Below are 18,440 nucleotides of genomic sequence, written 5' to 3'. Positions count from 1 at the left end.
AGAAAGATGAAATTAAGGCTCTGTTTTTGAGTGACTGAGAAGAGGGTACCAAAGGGGAACTTAGGATGAGTTCTCTGGCAGAGGTGTCCCAAGGAGTGCTGGGTGCATTAGGATTTGGGTGAGGGTGGTGGTGTTCGGGAGGTCACTAGCCACTGAACTTCAGCAGATGAGCTTGATTCCTGCTTGTGCAGCTTTGCCTGCAAGTTCCCCGCCCTGGATGCCGGTGCAAGCCTTTGAAGGTAGGTCAGCCAGTGGCCTTGTGTGTATTGCTAGAAGTATCTATACAGTTAGAACTGCCACTCGATGACTTTCCCGAGTTCTGGAGCTGACAGAGCCTCAGAAATGCGGTGGCCTCAGGTGTGTGTGGGTAAAAAAAACCCCAACCCTCTGAACAGTAGCAATTCTGTCTGCTTGATGCAGGTGCCTTCTCAACCTGCTTTAAAATGCAGTTAATGTCTTTGCAGACCAAACTTGAGGTGTGCCTGGCTTTGGAAGACTCCTAATGTAATTGGGCAAAATTCTGCAAAAGCTTTTCCCTCAAAGGAGTTGCTTCTCTAGCACTTCCCAGGGAGCTGTTTGCTGGCTCCAGTGCGTATGAGCAAGCCCCGTTTGGGAAGGGGGAAGAAATGTGTTTCCAGGCTTGAGCTGTACTACACCAATGACTCACTCAACCTCTCCCATCTCTCCATTAGGTCAGCAATACTTGCTTAACAGGCAGGGCCAGGGAAAGTACTACCAGCCAAATTGTACAGTATTTGGTTGGCTTTCTCTGACCTGAGTCTCTTTTTCCATTCTGTTGTTTTCCCTTCTGTCCAAAGGCTGTCTTGATTTCTTGATTTTTTTCCTCCCCATCCTGCTTTTTTTTTTTTCCCTACTAATTTCTGAGGAGGGGGGGAAATCTCTTATAAGGAGTATGTGTTTGTCTCATACTATGTGGTTTAGGATCTTTTAATACTACCTCTCTATTTTTGTTCTGTACTCATAAATGAAATTACTACAATTTGGAAGTACACCTCTCTGGTACCTATGCCTGTTTGCTGGGAAAAGCACCACCTCAGACCATCTGGTGATTGGGAAAGAACTGTAGGGGCTGCCATGTGCTGTAATTTTGTAACCTTTGAGGAAGGCAGCTGGATTGGAAATGCGTGATTTGGTTTACACCTGCGGCAAGCTAAGCACCAGGCCATCAGCTTGATGTTTGATTTCCCTTCTTCCCCTCCATTATGTAAAACAGTCAAACCCCTACATCCCCGAAGGATTTGTCAGTGCAGTCATGCAGGGCGTGGAAGCAAAGCTGAGTGAGTTTGGGGTTGCCCGGATTTTGAGGTTGTACTGTGCCATTGGGTGTTGGCAAAACTTCAAAAATCTTCTTCAGTTAATAGTGATCAATGTCTAAAACTGCAGAAATGAGTGGGTGGGTTTTGATCTAGCTCATGTCTAGGGAACTTGCTGGAATAGGAGAGCAGACTACAAGCACAGCGAAGCCTGTGGAGGTTTGGCCTTTGCAGAAAGGCTGAAATCTGAACCAAGGTGAGAACACAAGAAAGCACTTTTGGAGATGAGGTTAAGAGAAGAGGCAGTCTGAGGTATCTCACTCGAATACTGCTATATCTCTTCTGTGGCTAGGCAGGGAAATTCCCCAACCTCTCAGATTGTCACTAAAATAGCTCCCGGTGCATTTGGGACCAGGTTTTCAGTAGCCATTCTTAGTTGTATGCAAGGGGCTTTGTCTATGCAGCTCTGGGAGGGGGTGCTTGTGAGTTCATTCCCTGGAATTGTGATTACACAAACTAAATATGAATGAATTGGCTTGTGAGCCAGGCGGCTTGGGAGAGTAGCAATGGCTTGTACAAGTGCCTGCTGTTGTGGAGATGGATGCCTGCTCAAGCCACCCGGCTGTACGTTCCTCCTTAGGCTGTCTGCACAGGACGTCGCTGCAGCAGGGAGACAGCCGTGAGCGAGCACCAGTACCGCAGCCACGCTCGCTAGCACCTGCCGTGCCTGCTGTCCCCTGCTCCTGCGTGAACGCACCCTGGCTAGCTCCAGCACCCCAGCAGCATAGCACAGCTTCTGCTGGGGTTTCCCTGCACAGCCCTGCTGCGCGCTGGTGCTGTGACATACCTGCACCAGCCGAAGTTCCTCGTCCCAGGCTATAAAGTTTGATATGACAAAATAGATTTATTTTTCTTATTAAAAAAAAAAGCAGCTTTGATTAGGTCAGCTTATTTCTTCCGTTTCTGGGCATCATCCCAAATAGTGCAATTAACTTCAGTTGTGTACAGTACAAAAATTCTAAATGGTGAAAATATATTCGATTTAATGTCTGATTAAAATTCCAATGAAGCCAAACTGGCCAGGTGTGCCAAGGTCACTTTCAATATGGCCCCAATTTCATGCCTATTATTATTCTGTAACTGATAACCTCTTTTTCTTTTCCAGGGGAAAATGAAATGTGAGGCTGTCACTGAAAAAAAACAAAACAAAAAAAACACCAAAAAACCCCAAAACCCAAAAAAACCCAAACAAAAAAAACCCCCCAAAAACCCCAAACATTTTTTATGCTTGTTCTTGAGGGAGTTTTATCTTATGCACGTCTATTTTGCTAAATGTTAAGAAGCTGTATGAAATCCGTGTTCTAGCTACTTGCTGTAATTCTAAGTCTTTGTTTCTGTCGTGGTCTGCCTAAAGTTAAAATGCTCAGTATCCCATGTTCTTTAAAGGATACCTTTTGTAATTAATATCATGTATCTTGCCTTCACCTGAGCAGACTTATTTTGCCTAAGTACACTACTGAGAAGTCTTCCTTTACAAGAGATGGTCCATAGTATCTTTACAATTAAGAATTTCTTGACTTAAAACAAAAACAAATAAACAAAAAACACCACCCCAACCCTGTAAAAAACCACCCTGGGAATAAAACTAAGGAAAGCTGTTGGACTTGCTGTTGCATCCATGCATTTCTTTTAGCATGCTATTTATAGAAAGAGAGCCTCACAAACTAATACAGTACTGCTTGCTTTTGTCTTCCAGTGAGGATGAAATGGAGGAAGCAAATGGAAATAACCCTATTGATATTGAAGTTGAACAAAACAAGGAGAGCAAAAAGGAGGTATAATTCTTTTCTTACTACTGTACAAATGAAAGTGTTTACTTATTAGCTACTTCATGTAGAAGCTGACAGTATCTAATTTTCTTTATTTGTGCTTTGTATAGTTGTCATACAAGAAAAGAAGAATTGTCTTCAGAATTATTCTTACATCAAGACAAGTATAGACAAATAAGTTATTATGCATGTAGCTGGGAAAATTTAAGACTTTACCATCCCATGAGAATGTACTATGTGAATGTTTTAGTCTTTTTGATTCTCTCTTTGGCTGTGTTAGCTTGAACCACCTTCAGTGATGGTTTAAGTCAACCTAACTGCATGGAGATGGAGTAGAAGCACTTATGTCCCCACTGAGATGGCTTGGTGGAGGGGAAATATGTCCTTTAGTCTGTTCTAGGTAGATTAGCAAGAGTGTGTTTATTTACACCTTGGACTGTAAGGTAAATTCCTGTTGTACTGAAATCCTCAGCAATAGTTCTGAGAGTTTCAGTGACACCAGGATTGCAACTATAGTGGTGAACAGTAAAGGAGAAAGCTTCTGTGTGGCCAGTTCATTTTGTCTGGCAGAGGGCCCTTAACCTGTTGTTATGTGCGGAATATTTTATCTACTTAAAACATAGTACTTGCACCTCACTTCAAATACTTCATTTTAAGTGGGCATAGAGTTCTAGATTAAAATAGCCACACAAATATAATGGACAGTTTTGAAAACCTAGTATGTGATTCTTAACAGGAAAGTGTATACTTTATTTTCATGTGTATAACCTGCTGGTTATCTGTTACTAAATAAAAAAAAGCCTTGCCGTTCAGCAGCAGCGTGGGTTGTATGTGTGAGTGGGTGCTACAGGAAGACGTTTACCCTAAGGCCTTCTCACCTTGAAGTAGCTCCCTTTCCTGATTTCTTGTAGCCTGATTTCTCTCCCACAGTCCCTCTCTTTCAATTTTTTTTGGATTATTTTTTTAAAAGGGTATAGGTAGGAAAAAACCACTAGAAATATTTAAAAACATTATTGCACACAGGCAAAAACAAAGTCCTAGAGCAGCTGTTCTGTCAGTTGCTGTCAGTGAGATTAGTTCCTCTAGTAAATTATTTTGAATGGAAATAACTGAAAAATCACAGCATTTTAGTCTGTTCTTCACCCATGCCAAGGTGCTCTCTAGACTTCCCAGCAAAGCCTAGCTATTGCTTCCGCTGAAGGAACCAGCATCCCTGATGACTTCCTAGGAGCAGGGTGGATGTGAAGCCACTCATTCACCCTTACAAGAAGCTGAGTTCTCAAAAGCCTCAGTAACACCCAAACTGGAAGGGTTCTCACTTGGCTAAGTTGCAGCTGCATACTGCAGCTCTCCAGTGTGTCTTGTAAATAATTCATACTATCATCTCATTTCCCATTATTTTAATAAATTTTCAAGTTTAGATTTCTCCGTAAGCTCTTTGAAAGCTTGCGTCTGTAAGAGAGCTCCCTTCAATCCCCTTCATTATTGCTTCCTTCCCTACCAATGCTGGCATGCTCTGAACTCGCTGCAGAAGAGGGAAGGGTAGTTCTTCGCCAACTTGGCTGCCTCTGTTGTAAGGCCGAACCAGAGCAGATGGCTGACAGCTACCATCAAGACATTTTTGTAGAAAATCTTGTATGGGAAGAGGCTGTCTGCTCTCCTTGTCACACTAATACAGGCCATGGCACTCTAACCAATCTGAAAGAGATCACCAGAACTCCTGGAGCATGTGCAGTCTGGCATGTGCAGTCTATATGCAATAGTGGGAAGCCTTGTGCGGGCTTTTCTGGACAGGAATTGTACTGGTGGGAAAAATGAAGCTGACAACCTGCATAGCCTGTTCAGACTTAATTTGATTTGATTTTGCAGTACCTGAGCCTGGGACTGACTGAAAATGCCTTGAGAGAGAGCAGGTATCCAGGAGGGGGATATGTTCTTTCTTGATCGTTATGTTTCTTTTAATGATGTGGTCAGATGTACAGAGGTGGTGATGTACCACTAGCCCAGGACTCTTACCGTAAAGAACCTCCCTGTTGCAACCCTGCAGAGATGGTTTTTCCAGCTCTGAGAGATGTCAGTTACCATATGACTTGCTAAGTAATACTGGGATTTCTCAGGATATCTGAAATCTCTTATGTTTCCTCTTTTGGGGATCATTTGAGGGGGAATCTTCCTTCTTTTTTTTTTTTCTTTTTTTTTTTTTTTTTTTTTTTTTCTTTCTCTACTTTCAGTGTTAGTGCAACTGTTCAGGTTTCTTCAGATAGTGACTCCATAATACTGAGGTCATGAATTAGAGCTGCTTTCTCCACATCTTCCCTGTTCCTGGAGATGTCTCCCATTTCATCCTCTGCTTTTACATGGCTTGAGATAGCTTGGTCTTTTCTTTTTACACAGTGAAATCTGAGGAAGGGAACCTTGTTTGTATTAAGAGGTTTGTAAGAGTGAAGTGCACTGGATAGCAGTGGCAATATCTAAATAAAGAGAGGAGCACTGCTAAATCCCTGCATCTTAATTCTCTCTGGTTTTCATGAATTGATTTAATTCTACAGAGATGTGTGTGGCCAGGAAAGCAAGAGTTTCCAAGATAGGGTAGATGTTCAAATTTTCAGAGCCAGCACAATATCACCGGGGCCTAGAGGCATTTGGAGCTGTCAAAAACTGTTTTGCTGGAGCTCTGGCTTCTTGTCCGCAACACAAGAGCTTCACATTCTTTGAACTGTGTAAAACAATCATTTGAAACTACTTTCATTTTTCCTTAATGTTGAGGCTTCTGGCATATTTGCACTGCAGGCATTGCGTGTTGATCAACCTACAGCCTGAACCTGTTGTGAGACATTACTGCATGATCCTGTGAAATTTTCTATGTAGATGAAATATGAATAAATCTGAAATATCTATCCATGTTGAATAATTTACCCAGCTCTGTTATCAAAGCGCTTGTTTCTGAAGCGGAGCGCAGAGCTTACCTTACTCGTTCATAGCTAAACCAGTCTGGTTTCTCCTGCTCACCACTCCCTTCTGCAAAAAGAAATAGGGTATCCATCCTGCAACAGCAATAGCTATCTCTTGCTCCTGGGCTTGCCTTAGGCATCGCCTCTCATGGAGTCACTGAAAACAGGCAATTGTCCATATTATTGCTCCTATGTGGCTCTGGCCATTGAGCCCATGAAGAGGGTGCAAGCTTTTATCTGCTGGCAAGCTGTGCTGGGGTCTTCCAGTCTTTGGGAGGCAGAGCCTCATGCTTACGTGGGGCTTTGTGCTCAGCCTTGTGTGGGTTTGAATGTGAGCGTTTTAATGCTTATTAATGAGCAAATGCTGCAAACTGTATAGAAACTACATGTAGCTGCAAATTAGGAGGGAAACAATAGAGCTAAGTGAAGCCAATGTGTTTAAAGCTGGCAGTGATCAAGTAGAGGATTTCAGATGTGTGGCTTCCTCTCTCTGCTTTTTCTCTCCTTGCCACCCTTCTTCTGTTCTGTGTTCTTGGCCAGGCTCCAGCCACTGGGTAATAAATCTTGGGTATGAGTTGCTTGTTGAAAAGAACTTCTGGAAGAAATGGTTTTGGTATTAGAGAATCAGATGTGTTCTTGAAGGATCTGTAGTATAGTGTCCTAGCTAATCTACCTGTTAGAGGTGTGTGCCTAATTCTTTGCTTTAGGCAGAAGGTGTAAAAATAACTAGTGGTGTGTGAAATACTCCCTTTTCCAAAAGAGACTTAAATTTTACTGCATCAGTTTAATGGAACAGTTGATATATCAGTGCTATGCAAGAAAACTTGGCTTCCAAGAAACTGCGTAACGATTAAGAATGACTTTGTAGTCACCTTGCTCCTTTATCCTTAGCCTTTAAATAAATTTGGTTTATTCCTTCTCCTGTCTCGTACGTAGGAAAACAAGTGTCTGTAAACTTTCAGTTGCGTTCTTTCCCTGTCTCCAAACTCCACTTTGTTTCCTTCTGGTGTTCAGTTAGACTGGTGTGTTCAGACCTGGGGATGAAAGCAAGGACAGAGGTTTCAGAGTGTTTGAAAATAACCAGAATATTTAACTGCTGGAAGATGGGGCATCTGTCTCCCAAAATGAGAATGGGCAGAGAAGACAACCAGTATCTCTATAAACATTGAAAGCTGCCTAGAAGAAAGATTTGTGTAAGACTGTTTGTATGATGTGCCACTTAAAGCAAAAAATGTCTTCCTATCTTCAGGCCAGCGTTTTCATTCTCTAACCTTTGACAATGGCTAAAAGTCATAGAATCACAGAATGGTTTGAGTTGGAAGGGTCTGTTAAAAATCATCTAGTTTTGTAAAAATGACTGCTGTTTGCCAGATGCCGCCTGCTGAAACCGTTCCTCAGGTGAAGAAGGAGAAGCACAGTACGCAGGCCAAGAACAGAGCAAAGAGGAAACCTCCCAAAGGAATGTTCCTTTCCCAAGAAGATGTGGAGGCTGTTTCCGCCAACGCAACAGCTGCTACCACTGTGCTCAGACAACTGGACATGGAATTAGTCTCAATCAAACGACAGGTATGGCTGGGATAGTTCAAGAATAACTAATATTTTTGGTGGTAGTGCCTGTCACAGTCTGCAAAGTTCACAGTAATTTGTAGCTTGGCAGTGATGATGCACATCGTTATGTGGCTTAATTGACAAGCTGCTAGCCTTGTGCTATAAACTAATGCAGCCCTGTGTTTTATGTCTCTTATGTTTTAGTTCTATGGGCAAGACTACTTTATACCTAAAGTGAAGCAAGGAAAAGTCCATAGCACTGACATGAAGGAACATTTGTTGGCACTTTAGTGTTTCTTGCAGTTTGGAGTTCCTTATGTTTTAACTCTGAACTTCCCTCAGATGACATTGGTTTCAGCAGTATCTGATCTCCATCTGCAGCAGTCAGTTTCCTTTGCCTTTTCATGTGGTACTTTTGGAACAGACAGATACATTTGTTTTATTCACTTTTAGAGAGAATACCTCATACAAAGTTTCCTATGTACCTTTTGCTTCCCTGAGGGATCTGCCTCTTAAACAAGTGTTTTTTAAGTATCTGTTAGTAAAGACAGGTTTGCTACATGAGTCTATTTCCTAGATCTAAACATTTTCACTGTTTTTAAAGCAGAGATCTGACTCAAGGTCTTTATTAAACTTAATAGAATTGGTATTTTGGTCTGAAGCCTTTCTCTTGGCATTCTGGGAGAAGTGGAGCTCTCTAGCAGTCTTTGATTCATTACTTCTTGTGAACAGGGCATTTCTTCTTATGCTGGGCTTTATACAGACCTGGAAGTTGGGGCAGTTCTTGCTCCAAATAACTTGCAGGCAGGATAGAATAAATTAAATGGGATCTTCTGATGTGCCAGCTGCTCCTGCATTCCTTTATTCCAATATAACAAACTTTCTTTTTGGAAAAGGGAGATTGTGAGGAAAAACTGGAATGCTGAGCTCGTGGGGTTCCTGCTGGCGCTGCTGGAAGAAGGCTTGTCCAAAGTGGTTGTGGTTTTGGTTTTTGTTTGTTTGGTGGGTTTTTTTGTTTGGTTTTTTTTTTTAATCCTTGTTAAAGGGATGAAACTTTCTTTTCAGATTCAGAACATCAAACAGACAAACAGCGCGCTCAAAGAAAAACTTGAAGGTGGTATAGAACAATACCGACTTCCAGAGGTAGGATCATTTTCTGACCTGTGTTTATTGTGGAGATAAATGTTAATTTGTGTTTATGTACCAGGGCTATTTGCATTGCCAGTAAACTAGGACCAATGTCCTATTAATTGTCAGTGTGAATCAAGACCTTTACCATATTCACTGTTGTTGTGTAATGGAAAGAAATGGGAGATGAGAAGAAAGTAAGAGCAGTGTTTAACATGTGAAAGTGATTTCTAACAGCAGCACAGTTATCCCAGATATACCATGTTTTGTCAGTGTTGTATCCGTATGCCCTTGTGAGAGGTAGTTGCTTTGCTCTAAATACTGAGAAATGTAGGAGAGGATGTTAATGGCCCATCTTTCTCTTGGCACTTGGTGCTTTTGCTGTTTTCCTTCCAACTCTGGTACCTCATGCTGGAAGTAATTTGACCAAGATTACAGAGGGTGTCTGTGATAAAAACAAGTAGGTGCTTTGGAAGAGCATGGCTCTTGGTTATCTGCTCAGACCATTCCCTATCTTTTTGTATTACCATGACTTACAGGCGCAGTGTATGTCACAGTTAACTGAATGGATGCCATACGCAGTTTTTTGTTGAAAATATTGTTGCTACTAAAAGCAATGATACAGTTTGAATAGCAGTTAATTCCTTGTTGTGTTTTTGTGAGGTTTTTATGAGCTCAGATACAAGTGAAAGTTGTTCCTTACGTAAATGAAGTTACCTGATTTTTTTTGATGTCTAGGTCGTTCAGAAATTTAATGCACGTTGGACTACGGATGAGCAGCTTCTTGCTGTGCAAGGTATGGCACTACAAGTCTATTTGTACTTCAGTTGGTGATAATCAAAACTCTGCTGCATTTCAGAGCTGTGTTTCCCTTCAGTAGCTGATGAAGGATTTTGACATTGCTGTCTACTAATGCCCAAAGAACGGAATTGAACAGGGAAACAATATTCTCCCTTCCCCTCCTTAGGCAGTATAAATTGCACCATATGAATGTTTGCAAATAATCTCTGCTCGTCCAAGCTTTCAGAAAGTGAAATTCTACTGGAGTCACTGCTATGCTCTTTGTCTGCATAACTTCTCAAGTAGTACAGGCAGATTTACACAGGTTTTCTAGATTTGGCTCTGCCCACCTTTACTACACCTCTATTTTCTTCTCTTCTCCCGGGCTAGTCTTAACTGTGCATCTTGCCCAATGTAGACTTTTTTTTTTTTTTTCTGGATTAATCTGAGAAAGGCTTGAAACCTTGACAGAAGTTCAGCTTTGGATCCTTATGCTGTGACTTGAGCCTGATTTGTGGTCTTTGTGGAAATAACACATTGCTTTTGGTTTTCTTTTTGTTGCTTTTAGCAATCAGGAAATACGGCCGAGACTTTCAGGCAATCTCTGATGTGATTGGAAACAAATCTGTGGTGCAAGTGAAAAACTTTTTTGTAAATTATCGGCGTCGCTTCAACATAGATGAAGTTCTACAGGAGTGGGAGGCAGAGCACGGCAAGGAGGAGACAAATGGAACCAATAGCCAGAAGCCTGTAAAATCCCCTGATAATTCCACTAAAATGTCCGAAGAGGAAGATGAGGTAAATCCAATTTAAAAGTCACATAAAATTCCCAATCTGAGCTCAGTTCAGATAGGTGTGTGTGTGTATATGTGTGTATATATATATATATATGTACTCTTTGAAAAAGCCATTTTTGACAATCTTCAATCTGAGCATATTTCACTTCCTCTGGATATACAGGTTCCAGTACTGATTTTGGGAATTGGGAATTCCAGACATATATGAAAGTGGAAAGAGAACAGTTAATTTGCAGCCCTCTGACAGGATCTGTATCTCATCAGCACATGGACATTTTAATGCCTCTTGCTGCCGAAACCCCATACATCTTTTTCTCACTTGGATGTTTTCCCTGCACTCAGTTCTCCAAGCTGTTCTAGGTTTGGCTTTGTGGGACTGTACAGTCTTCTGAGGCAAAGCTTGCTCTTTCATTTTTGACAATGGAGTGGTTTCACTCTGGGGAAGGAAAGAAAGCTATAAACAAGGAGAGTGTGTGAAACTGTTCACTCTGGAGTTACCTAGAGGCAAAGTTTCTTTGATTTTACAGCAGTTTCTGTGAAGACAGAAATTCTAGAAACAGCCTCTCCTTGATGGAGCTTCACGGAGTTAACACTTCTCCAATGACAATCTGTGTTTAAAGTTAACTAAGAGACTGTAGAGTGTTTGTAACAACCTTTCATATTTAAAAATGTAATATTAACACAGCCTTGCAAAAGAAGACCCAACTAGAGGTTTGCATGTTAAAAATGTCTGATCTAGGACTCCCTTTGGCCTAATTTTATAAGACAGCTTGGCACAAAAGCTGTGTCTTCTAAATGCAAGCACAGTCAACAGTGTAAGGTGAATTTTGGTCTCACATGGACTAAAGACTTTTCAGTGTACTGTATATTCTTGTTGCTCTGATTATGGTTGGCTCACTTGTACGTTGCCATTCAGACATTCAGAGAGCAGAACTTCATTGCTGCACAAATCCTAACAATGTGTTATTCAAAGATGCTTATATCTGGGGACTAGGTCCAAAGGTATGACAGATGAACAAAACCAAACTCAAAAAACTTGCCTTCTCAGAAGGGTGTGAGTGAAGTTGCCCCATTCTTCCAGAATTGAGAGGTGGAGCAAAGAAGCAATGGTACTAGTACATAGCCACCCATTTGGAAGACAGGTGGCTTGTGTCACTGCCTTTTCCTGTGACCAGTAGAGTTGTATCTGTTGGCAGTGCAGAGTTTTTCTTCTCTGAGCCCTCTGAGATTCTTCCTGGCTTCAGATACACCCTTGCTCCTGAAAGTTACAGTCAAAAAAGGGGAGTCTCACTTGAGATAGGAGGAAAATTGTTGCATCAGGAACCAGAGTGTGCAGATGTGGCCAAGTGTGTGGATACTGGAGCAAGGAGGATCCCAGACAAGTTAGCAGAGGAGGAAGAGGGAGAGTGGAGGCATGACAGCAAGGTCTGGTGAAATGACTGGTGGAGCAGCAGTCGTGATCCCCAAAGTAGTGATATAAAGTGCCCAGGCTGGAGCTGAGCAAGTGCTGAGTTGTGGAAAGGGGGCCAAAACAATAGGCCGGTGGGAATAGTTGTAAAGGCTAGAGAAAAGGCAGCTATTTTGAGAGTCAGACAGTTCAGTGTGCCCTGCAGTACAGTAAGGAATGAGGGCAGAGCCTGCCTGCACCAGTCTGACGCAGGCAGGAGCCAGGCAGGGTGGCAGTGAGCTGCCAGCTGTGACATACCATGTATGCCTTACACTAGCACCATGTGGCTTGTGGTTCTTGATGAAGCCTACTCTGGACAGTAGGAACTGATGTGTCACAGCTGGGAGGAGGAAGGTGCTGGCAGCATGGAGGGGATTTTAACTACCAAGCCTGCAGCTTTTTATAAAAATGCTCAAGGAAGGGACACAGGGGTGTTGCACACTGGACGTCTAATGGCCACCATGTTCTCTGAGGACATCAGACATTGCCTCTCAGGCTGGCTGTAAATGTGGTGCTCCTGCCTTTGGAGGTAGCATAAGCACAGTGCTGACTGGGTGCCTGTCTGAGCAGTTCTGGGGGCAAAGTGAAATGTCATTGGGATTATCACATAAGTGATCTATATGGGCTAGGAGGGGGGTTCCTGGTCCCTCCTGAGCTGCGCAGTACCGTGTGGCTGGTGCCTGCTCTTGAGAGCACTTGCACAGGCGGCTGGTCAAGTCAGGTGGACTCAGTCAGCAGTAGCCAGGAGAAGACTTTGTTGACCTAACACTGAAGTCCCTCGGGTGCTTTCTCCCCTGGCATGCCTTGTCTGCCTGGCTGCCAGCCTAGTAAAAGCTTTGTCAGCCCTCTGTCTGCTCTGGGCTTTCCCCTTCCGTGTGTTTTCATAGCAAGTGGCCACAGTTGGTGTCTTTTGTGTTGGTTTTTTTTTTTGTTTGTTTGTTTTTGGGTTTTGTTTTTTTTTTTTTTTTTTTTTTTTAAGAGGAGAGGTGAGACTCTTGATTATAAAGCAGCCTCAACTCCAGTCTTAATTCTTGTATGTTTACACTCCAAACAAATCGTACTGTGGCTCAGAATAGGGGAAGCTGCTGCAATTCCTCTCATGTGCCAGGGTTGTCCATTTTGTTGCTTTCAGTACCATGGATCTGGGGTGAAGTTTGGAGATGCAAGAAAGCCTATGTGTATTCATTTTTAAACTAAACGTCTCCTTTTTCTCCCCCCTCCCCCTTCCCTCCAGGCTACTTCTGTTCTTGATGTCAGATATGCATCTGCTTCGTGAGAAGGTGCTGTAGCCTAGAACAATTTGTGTTGACTACTGTGTTATCCAGGATATCAGGTATTAGCAAACCTCAGACAGCCATCTGCATCATATCTGTGGACAAGCAGCTATTACCAAAAAAAGGCAAACGCTTCCAGTCCTGTGCTACATCTGCCTTAATCTCCCCTCATTCCTCCATACTGCCTCCACTTTCTTTCAAAAGCACCCAGGTAGCTCAGCTCTCCATTTCATCAGCGTCCTGCTTAAGCATGGGGATTTCTAGAACCAGTAACACCTGTCTGTAAATTTTGACCAACCTGCAAAACAAGGAGCTCCTTAGCAGCCCCACAGTAACTCTACAGATTAGGAGTTCTTATAATACTTGGTCCGTAGGGTATAAGTACGTATTGCTGCATGGCCTTGTGGTCTCCGCTTCCTGTGTATTCTTATGATGACACTATTATTAGCGAGCTTTCTATAAAGGAGAGGCCTGTGCACATGCCAGTGGTGTCAGGTTTGTTCTGAAATGACAGGGCATGCTAACAAGCAATCTTGAATAATGCAAAGTGATAGGAAATGTTATTTCTAAGGTTTGGTCAGTCCAAGGTTGTAAACGTAACTCATTACACTTCTGGTTTGTGCAATTCTTTCCACTGTATTTGTGTGTTTTTGCTTCATAGAAAGCTCCCTAATTGAGCATTTTATTCCTGTATATTTTAATGGCTTTTATTTAGTGCAAAAGGGAATACGTAACCTGAAACAGTTTGATACGCTATTTAACCCCTGGCATTCAGCATTTGCATTGTAACTTGTTAAATGAGTGCTACACAACTTTCTTTTTCCTGATCCTCTGTGGGATTAAGTCAAAACAACTTTCTCTGGTGCCTCTCCTTTTGGAATATGTGCCTTTTTACATTTGGCTACCATAGGTCACTTTCTGTCCCAGTGTCTAATTCCTCCTTAGAGCGCTGTTTGCCAAAGACATCAAACTACTTCTCCCACTGAAAGTCTGGATGAGGGTTGGAGCACCAAATTCAACCTTCAGGTAGTTTTTGGTGTCTCAGAATTTTAATGGAGAAGATCTGGGTTAATTTCATTGGCCATTTTAACCCTTCTGAAGCACACATTGCTTTCATGTTCTGAACCAAAATATGCAATTTAAAAATCTAAGAGGTGCTTTTCCAAATATTTGGTGCATGCAGCTTTCAAATCCCCAGCCCTCTGCTTGGACGACCTGTGCTGTGGCCTATCTAGCTGGCTTGAACTGGAGCTGTTCTTGAAAGTCCTGTATGAGGACTTTGCACCTTGAACAAGTTGCTGACTGCCAAGCAGACAGTGTTCAGAGAAGCTAGAAGCAGTAGTATTACTTCTTGTCCATTGGAAAGCTGCAAAATAACACTAGTCACAAAGCATTTAAAAATGGTTAACTTAATGATGTTGGAAGAAACCACCAGGTGTCTTTGCGTGTGGAAAAAAGGACCTTTCCCTCTCTTCCTCTACAGAGGGTTTAAGCCAAGATAGCACACAGCAATGTATGGCACCAGCCTCTCTTAACACAACCTGAAATGAGCTAGTCCATACCCTGGCCTGCAGCTGAGGTGCTGCAGCTCGGGGTCTAGCCCTGAACTTGGTGCTGATGTTTGAGCTGCTGAGCTGTGCCATGTTGTGTGCTGTGACGGCTCTGTTCTCTGTACCTAAACGAGGTAGGCTAATGCCAGCTGGCTAACAGCCAGCTGTGACTGCACCTCCTGCAGTGTAGACGCAACCCAAGGAAAGGCAGGGGAGGTAGCCTCGTGCACTGCTGAGGTGGTCTTCTCCTTGGGCCTTGTGTGAGGAAAGTAATTCAACATCAGAAATCGAGCAACAGCACAGGCGAAGGAGCAGATAGGCATATCTTAGGACAAGCTAGGGTGTGGAGCCCAAAAAGAGTCTGTTTCAGCCACTTTGCAGCTGTATCTGAGCAGTTTCATTCTGGTAGCTCCCGAGAGATCCTTTTTGGTGATAGGAGAATGGAAGGGATCTATTCCCTGTCCTCTGTACTGGAAACCTGTAATCCCAAGTTTGTGGCAGCGTCTCTACAGCTGTTGATGTGAACTGGCAGCTCTGATGGTGGCCCTGCAGGCGTTCCTTCTGTCCTGTGCCAGTTGGAGTTGGGAGTCTCTTGTGGGAAAGGACACTAGTTGTTAGCCAGTGTGAATTAGGATTAAAGACGGGCAAATAGCACTGTGAATTCAGCTGACAGTTCTGCTGTAAAGCAATGCCGCTCATTAGAAATACTCTAGTATTAAACCTCCTCCTGGTACCAATGCACGGGGACAGGTCCTTGCCAGTGTGAGTGCGCTGTGTGAGCTTGCATCCCAGCTGGTGAAACTCATCAGGAGAGGCTTCTGCTGGCGAGTTAAGTTACCTGTGAAGACTTTTCATCGGTTTTTGCCCTCAAATCTGTCCATCTTATGATCAGAAAAGTTGTGTTTTGGCTTCATCCCCAAGGGGTAGGGGGAAACATGTATAATTCATGATACTAGGAAGAAAAAAGTTGTTTAATTACTTTTCAGTTGACTGCTATCTTATTGTAGTTGATACATACAATATAATAGCACTGTATTTTAAACGTTTAGTTTTTTACATTCTCTTTAACTATGTTTTTAAATGCGATAAAATAATTTTAGCTTTTGAAAGTTTAAATGGTTTGGTCTTGTTTAGGTGAAGACCCTCATTTTCTTTTTTAAATGGGTCAAGCATTAGATACATCAACTGGTTGCATTCTGATTAGAAGGGTCCACAAAGATAACTGCATAAGATAGAATATTCACTTAAATTTTGTTTCTTAAACTATCAATGTGAATGTCATAATTATATATATTTTGTGGAAAATGGGAAATTATTTCTCCTAAGTATAAGTTATTGTGCAAAATATGGTATCGTTAAAGAAAATGATAGTTTAAGTTTTAGTTTTAGAAATCTTAAAGATATAAAAGTGTATTGCATATGCATAAACAAATTTCATTTGTTCTATTTAATTTTTATGTAGTTGTGTAAAGTGCTAGGTAACTTCTTTTTTCGCTTATCCATTAAAACAACCTTGTTACTTGAATATTCGTGTTTAACTGGTTTGAAACAGTGATCAATTTTTGTAATATAATCTTATAACCAAGGGAAAAAAAAAATACATGCCTCAGTTGTGCTTAACAATATAGCAACAATGTACAATCAGATGCTTAAGACCATAGTAGCCATAACTGGTAGTGCAACCACAATGGTTGTGTCTTGATATATTTAATACCAATGGGGATAATGAATTCTTAATATATTTTTACAAGTTTGCAACCAGGAAGACCCCATAAATATCCACTAGAACACTTTTTTAATAGTTAATATAAGAGTGAAACTCTTGTTCTCTTAAAGCAATGTCCTGACAAACATTTTTCTTTCCTGTACAAGTACATCTGAAGCGTTATGTATTAAAATATGCTCATTGTCACTTTAAATTTCAGTTTTTATTCTCTAAATCGCTAACATGCTGTTGGTATTCTTGCACACCAAATACGAGCCAAACAGTGCATTACACTAACTTGATCACTGGATTTGTGACCATAAATCTCCAAGTCAATGAAGCGCAAAAATATCGTAGGAGATTTTTCTGATAATGCGTTTTTTGAAATCTGTGTAAAATTATGCATAGCCCATTCAGCAATGAGTGGCCTGGTATTTACTCTTTACAAAAAAAAAAAAAAAAAAAAAAAAGAAAAATGATTTTTATTAGCTTCAGCTTGTCTTCAGCAAGTCAAAATCTAGTGATCTTGTGCAATGCCCCTAAAGCAAATACTTTCTGCCACTCCCTGGATAAATGCAGCTTTTCCTGTTGATAGTAAAGCACAATTGCAGTGAAAGTTACAGTTCAGAAGATGGAAGGTCAGTATAGTCTATGCATGTTGTATAATAATGAGTGTTTACATTCATATTCTCCTAAAATAAAATTTATACTGGAGTGTATAGTATTCCATTATGTAGATTTTATCAATTTTGTTAACTGCTTATAGATTGCTTAAAAGAAGTTTTTTCAAGATTTTAAAAGATGTATAAGGTTAAGTTTGCAAATATAATGGAAATGCTGTATAGCTTTTGAAGTGATAAAATACTCGTTGGGATTTTAAAGAAAGTATGTTGTAATAATGCTGTTGTAAGTAATATTTTAAATGTCCTTTTTGCCTGTTTTCTATAATTCAGCACACTTCCTGTGATGAATGTTCATAGCATTATAAAATTGCTTAGCCACTGAAAAGTAACATTTGGTTTTGAATTATTTTACTGTATGAGGAATTATAGTGGGGTAAATTCCTTCGTGAAATTCTACATAATTCATTTTTCTATGATTTCCAATGTTTGCTGACATCAAATAAAATTTTTTCAAGCCATTGATGTAATAAAATACGTAGTAAAATGTTATTGATGTAAAATGTGGTTCTGCTATGTAATTGATCCCCTACCTTTCAGATTTTGGTCAGGAGAACCGACCGGGGTTTGCCCCTTCCTGTATCGCGTCGTCTGTGTGTAGGTGTCGTTGGAGCGCAGGTCAGCCGCTGCTGGAGTCGGCGGGCAGAGTCCCGGTCTCGAGCAGCCTTTAGTATGGTGCTGCCAGCTGGAGCTGCCTGGTGCGGTTCCTGCCAGTGGTCCTGGAGAGACCGCTGCTCCTTTTTCGATGGTTCGGCATATTCCTTCCCCTGGCCGTGCAGCTGCACGCTCTGCAGTCCCGCCGGCACGGGCATCGCCTTCAGCCAACGGGCAGCGCTGTCGCGAGGCAGCTCTCGTGTTTGGGAAGCAGTGGGACTGGGATGCCGGCTGGTCTTGAGGGGCTGGAGCCGGAGTCTAGCTCGTAGGGTATGGATGGAGACTAGCTGACAGTGTCATTGCTATTATAATGAGGACCTGAAGAGTAAACTGTCTGCTGCATGCAAAGCGCTAGCACTTGGCCGTACAAGTTAACAAGATCATCATCTTTGTCCTGCAATGAAAGAAATGCATTTAAAATGTATAGGAAAAGGCAACTCTTACCCTTGAAGCTTAGCAATGTGTAGATGTTGCTATCATACATGCTCAAAACAGCAGGAAATTTTGCACTGGGGTTGAAGCTTGGTATTTTCAGGAAGGTAGTATTTTCTGTCTTCACGTGCTGGGTGCAACTAAGCACTAAATGCAGAAGCGCGGACAAGACACTATAGGGCAGTTCAGGGGCAACTGCTTTGTGTTGTCTTATTACATTCAACAGGCAGGGTATCAGCAGTGCTTTGTGAGTCTGGGTGTCAGCACAGGACAAATGACAAGGAGTTTTCTGCTTTGCTGGCATGTGTTAAATGCAGCAGAACTAATACAGCAAGGTACTGTGGTGGTTTCCAATGCTGTAGTAGGAGGGCAGGAATTAGTCATGCCTTTT

General features: G+C 41.9%; 1 protein-coding gene across 2 annotated transcripts in view; it reads left to right on the top strand.

Annotated features, from left to right (window-relative positions):
* RCOR1 (REST corepressor 1) overlaps window positions 1-17,438 on the top strand; it is an 89,538-nt gene extending 72,100 nt beyond the window's left edge. Inside the window, exons 7-12 of one of the 2 annotated variants that reach the window (XM_029997627.2) lie at window positions 3,031-3,109; window positions 7,426-7,620; window positions 8,668-8,745; window positions 9,469-9,526; window positions 10,079-10,308; window positions 12,989-17,438. In XM_029997627.2, the coding sequence (XP_029853487.1) occupies window positions 3,031-3,109; window positions 7,426-7,620; window positions 8,668-8,745; window positions 9,469-9,526; window positions 10,079-10,308; window positions 12,989-13,030 (682 nt within the window). In that variant the 3' untranslated portion in view covers window positions 13,031-17,438. The other variant, XM_029997618.2, reaches the window with a different exon arrangement.
* The last annotated feature ends 1,002 nt before the right edge of the window (window positions 17,439-18,440 follow it).

This window comes from Aquila chrysaetos, chromosome 2 (genome assembly GCF_900496995.4).
Source record: "Aquila chrysaetos chrysaetos chromosome 2, bAquChr1.4, whole genome shotgun sequence".
In the NCBI taxonomy this organism is placed as follows: Eukaryota; Metazoa; Chordata; class Aves; order Accipitriformes; family Accipitridae; genus Aquila; species Aquila chrysaetos.
This window is presented reverse-complemented; position numbering and strand designations above follow the sequence as displayed.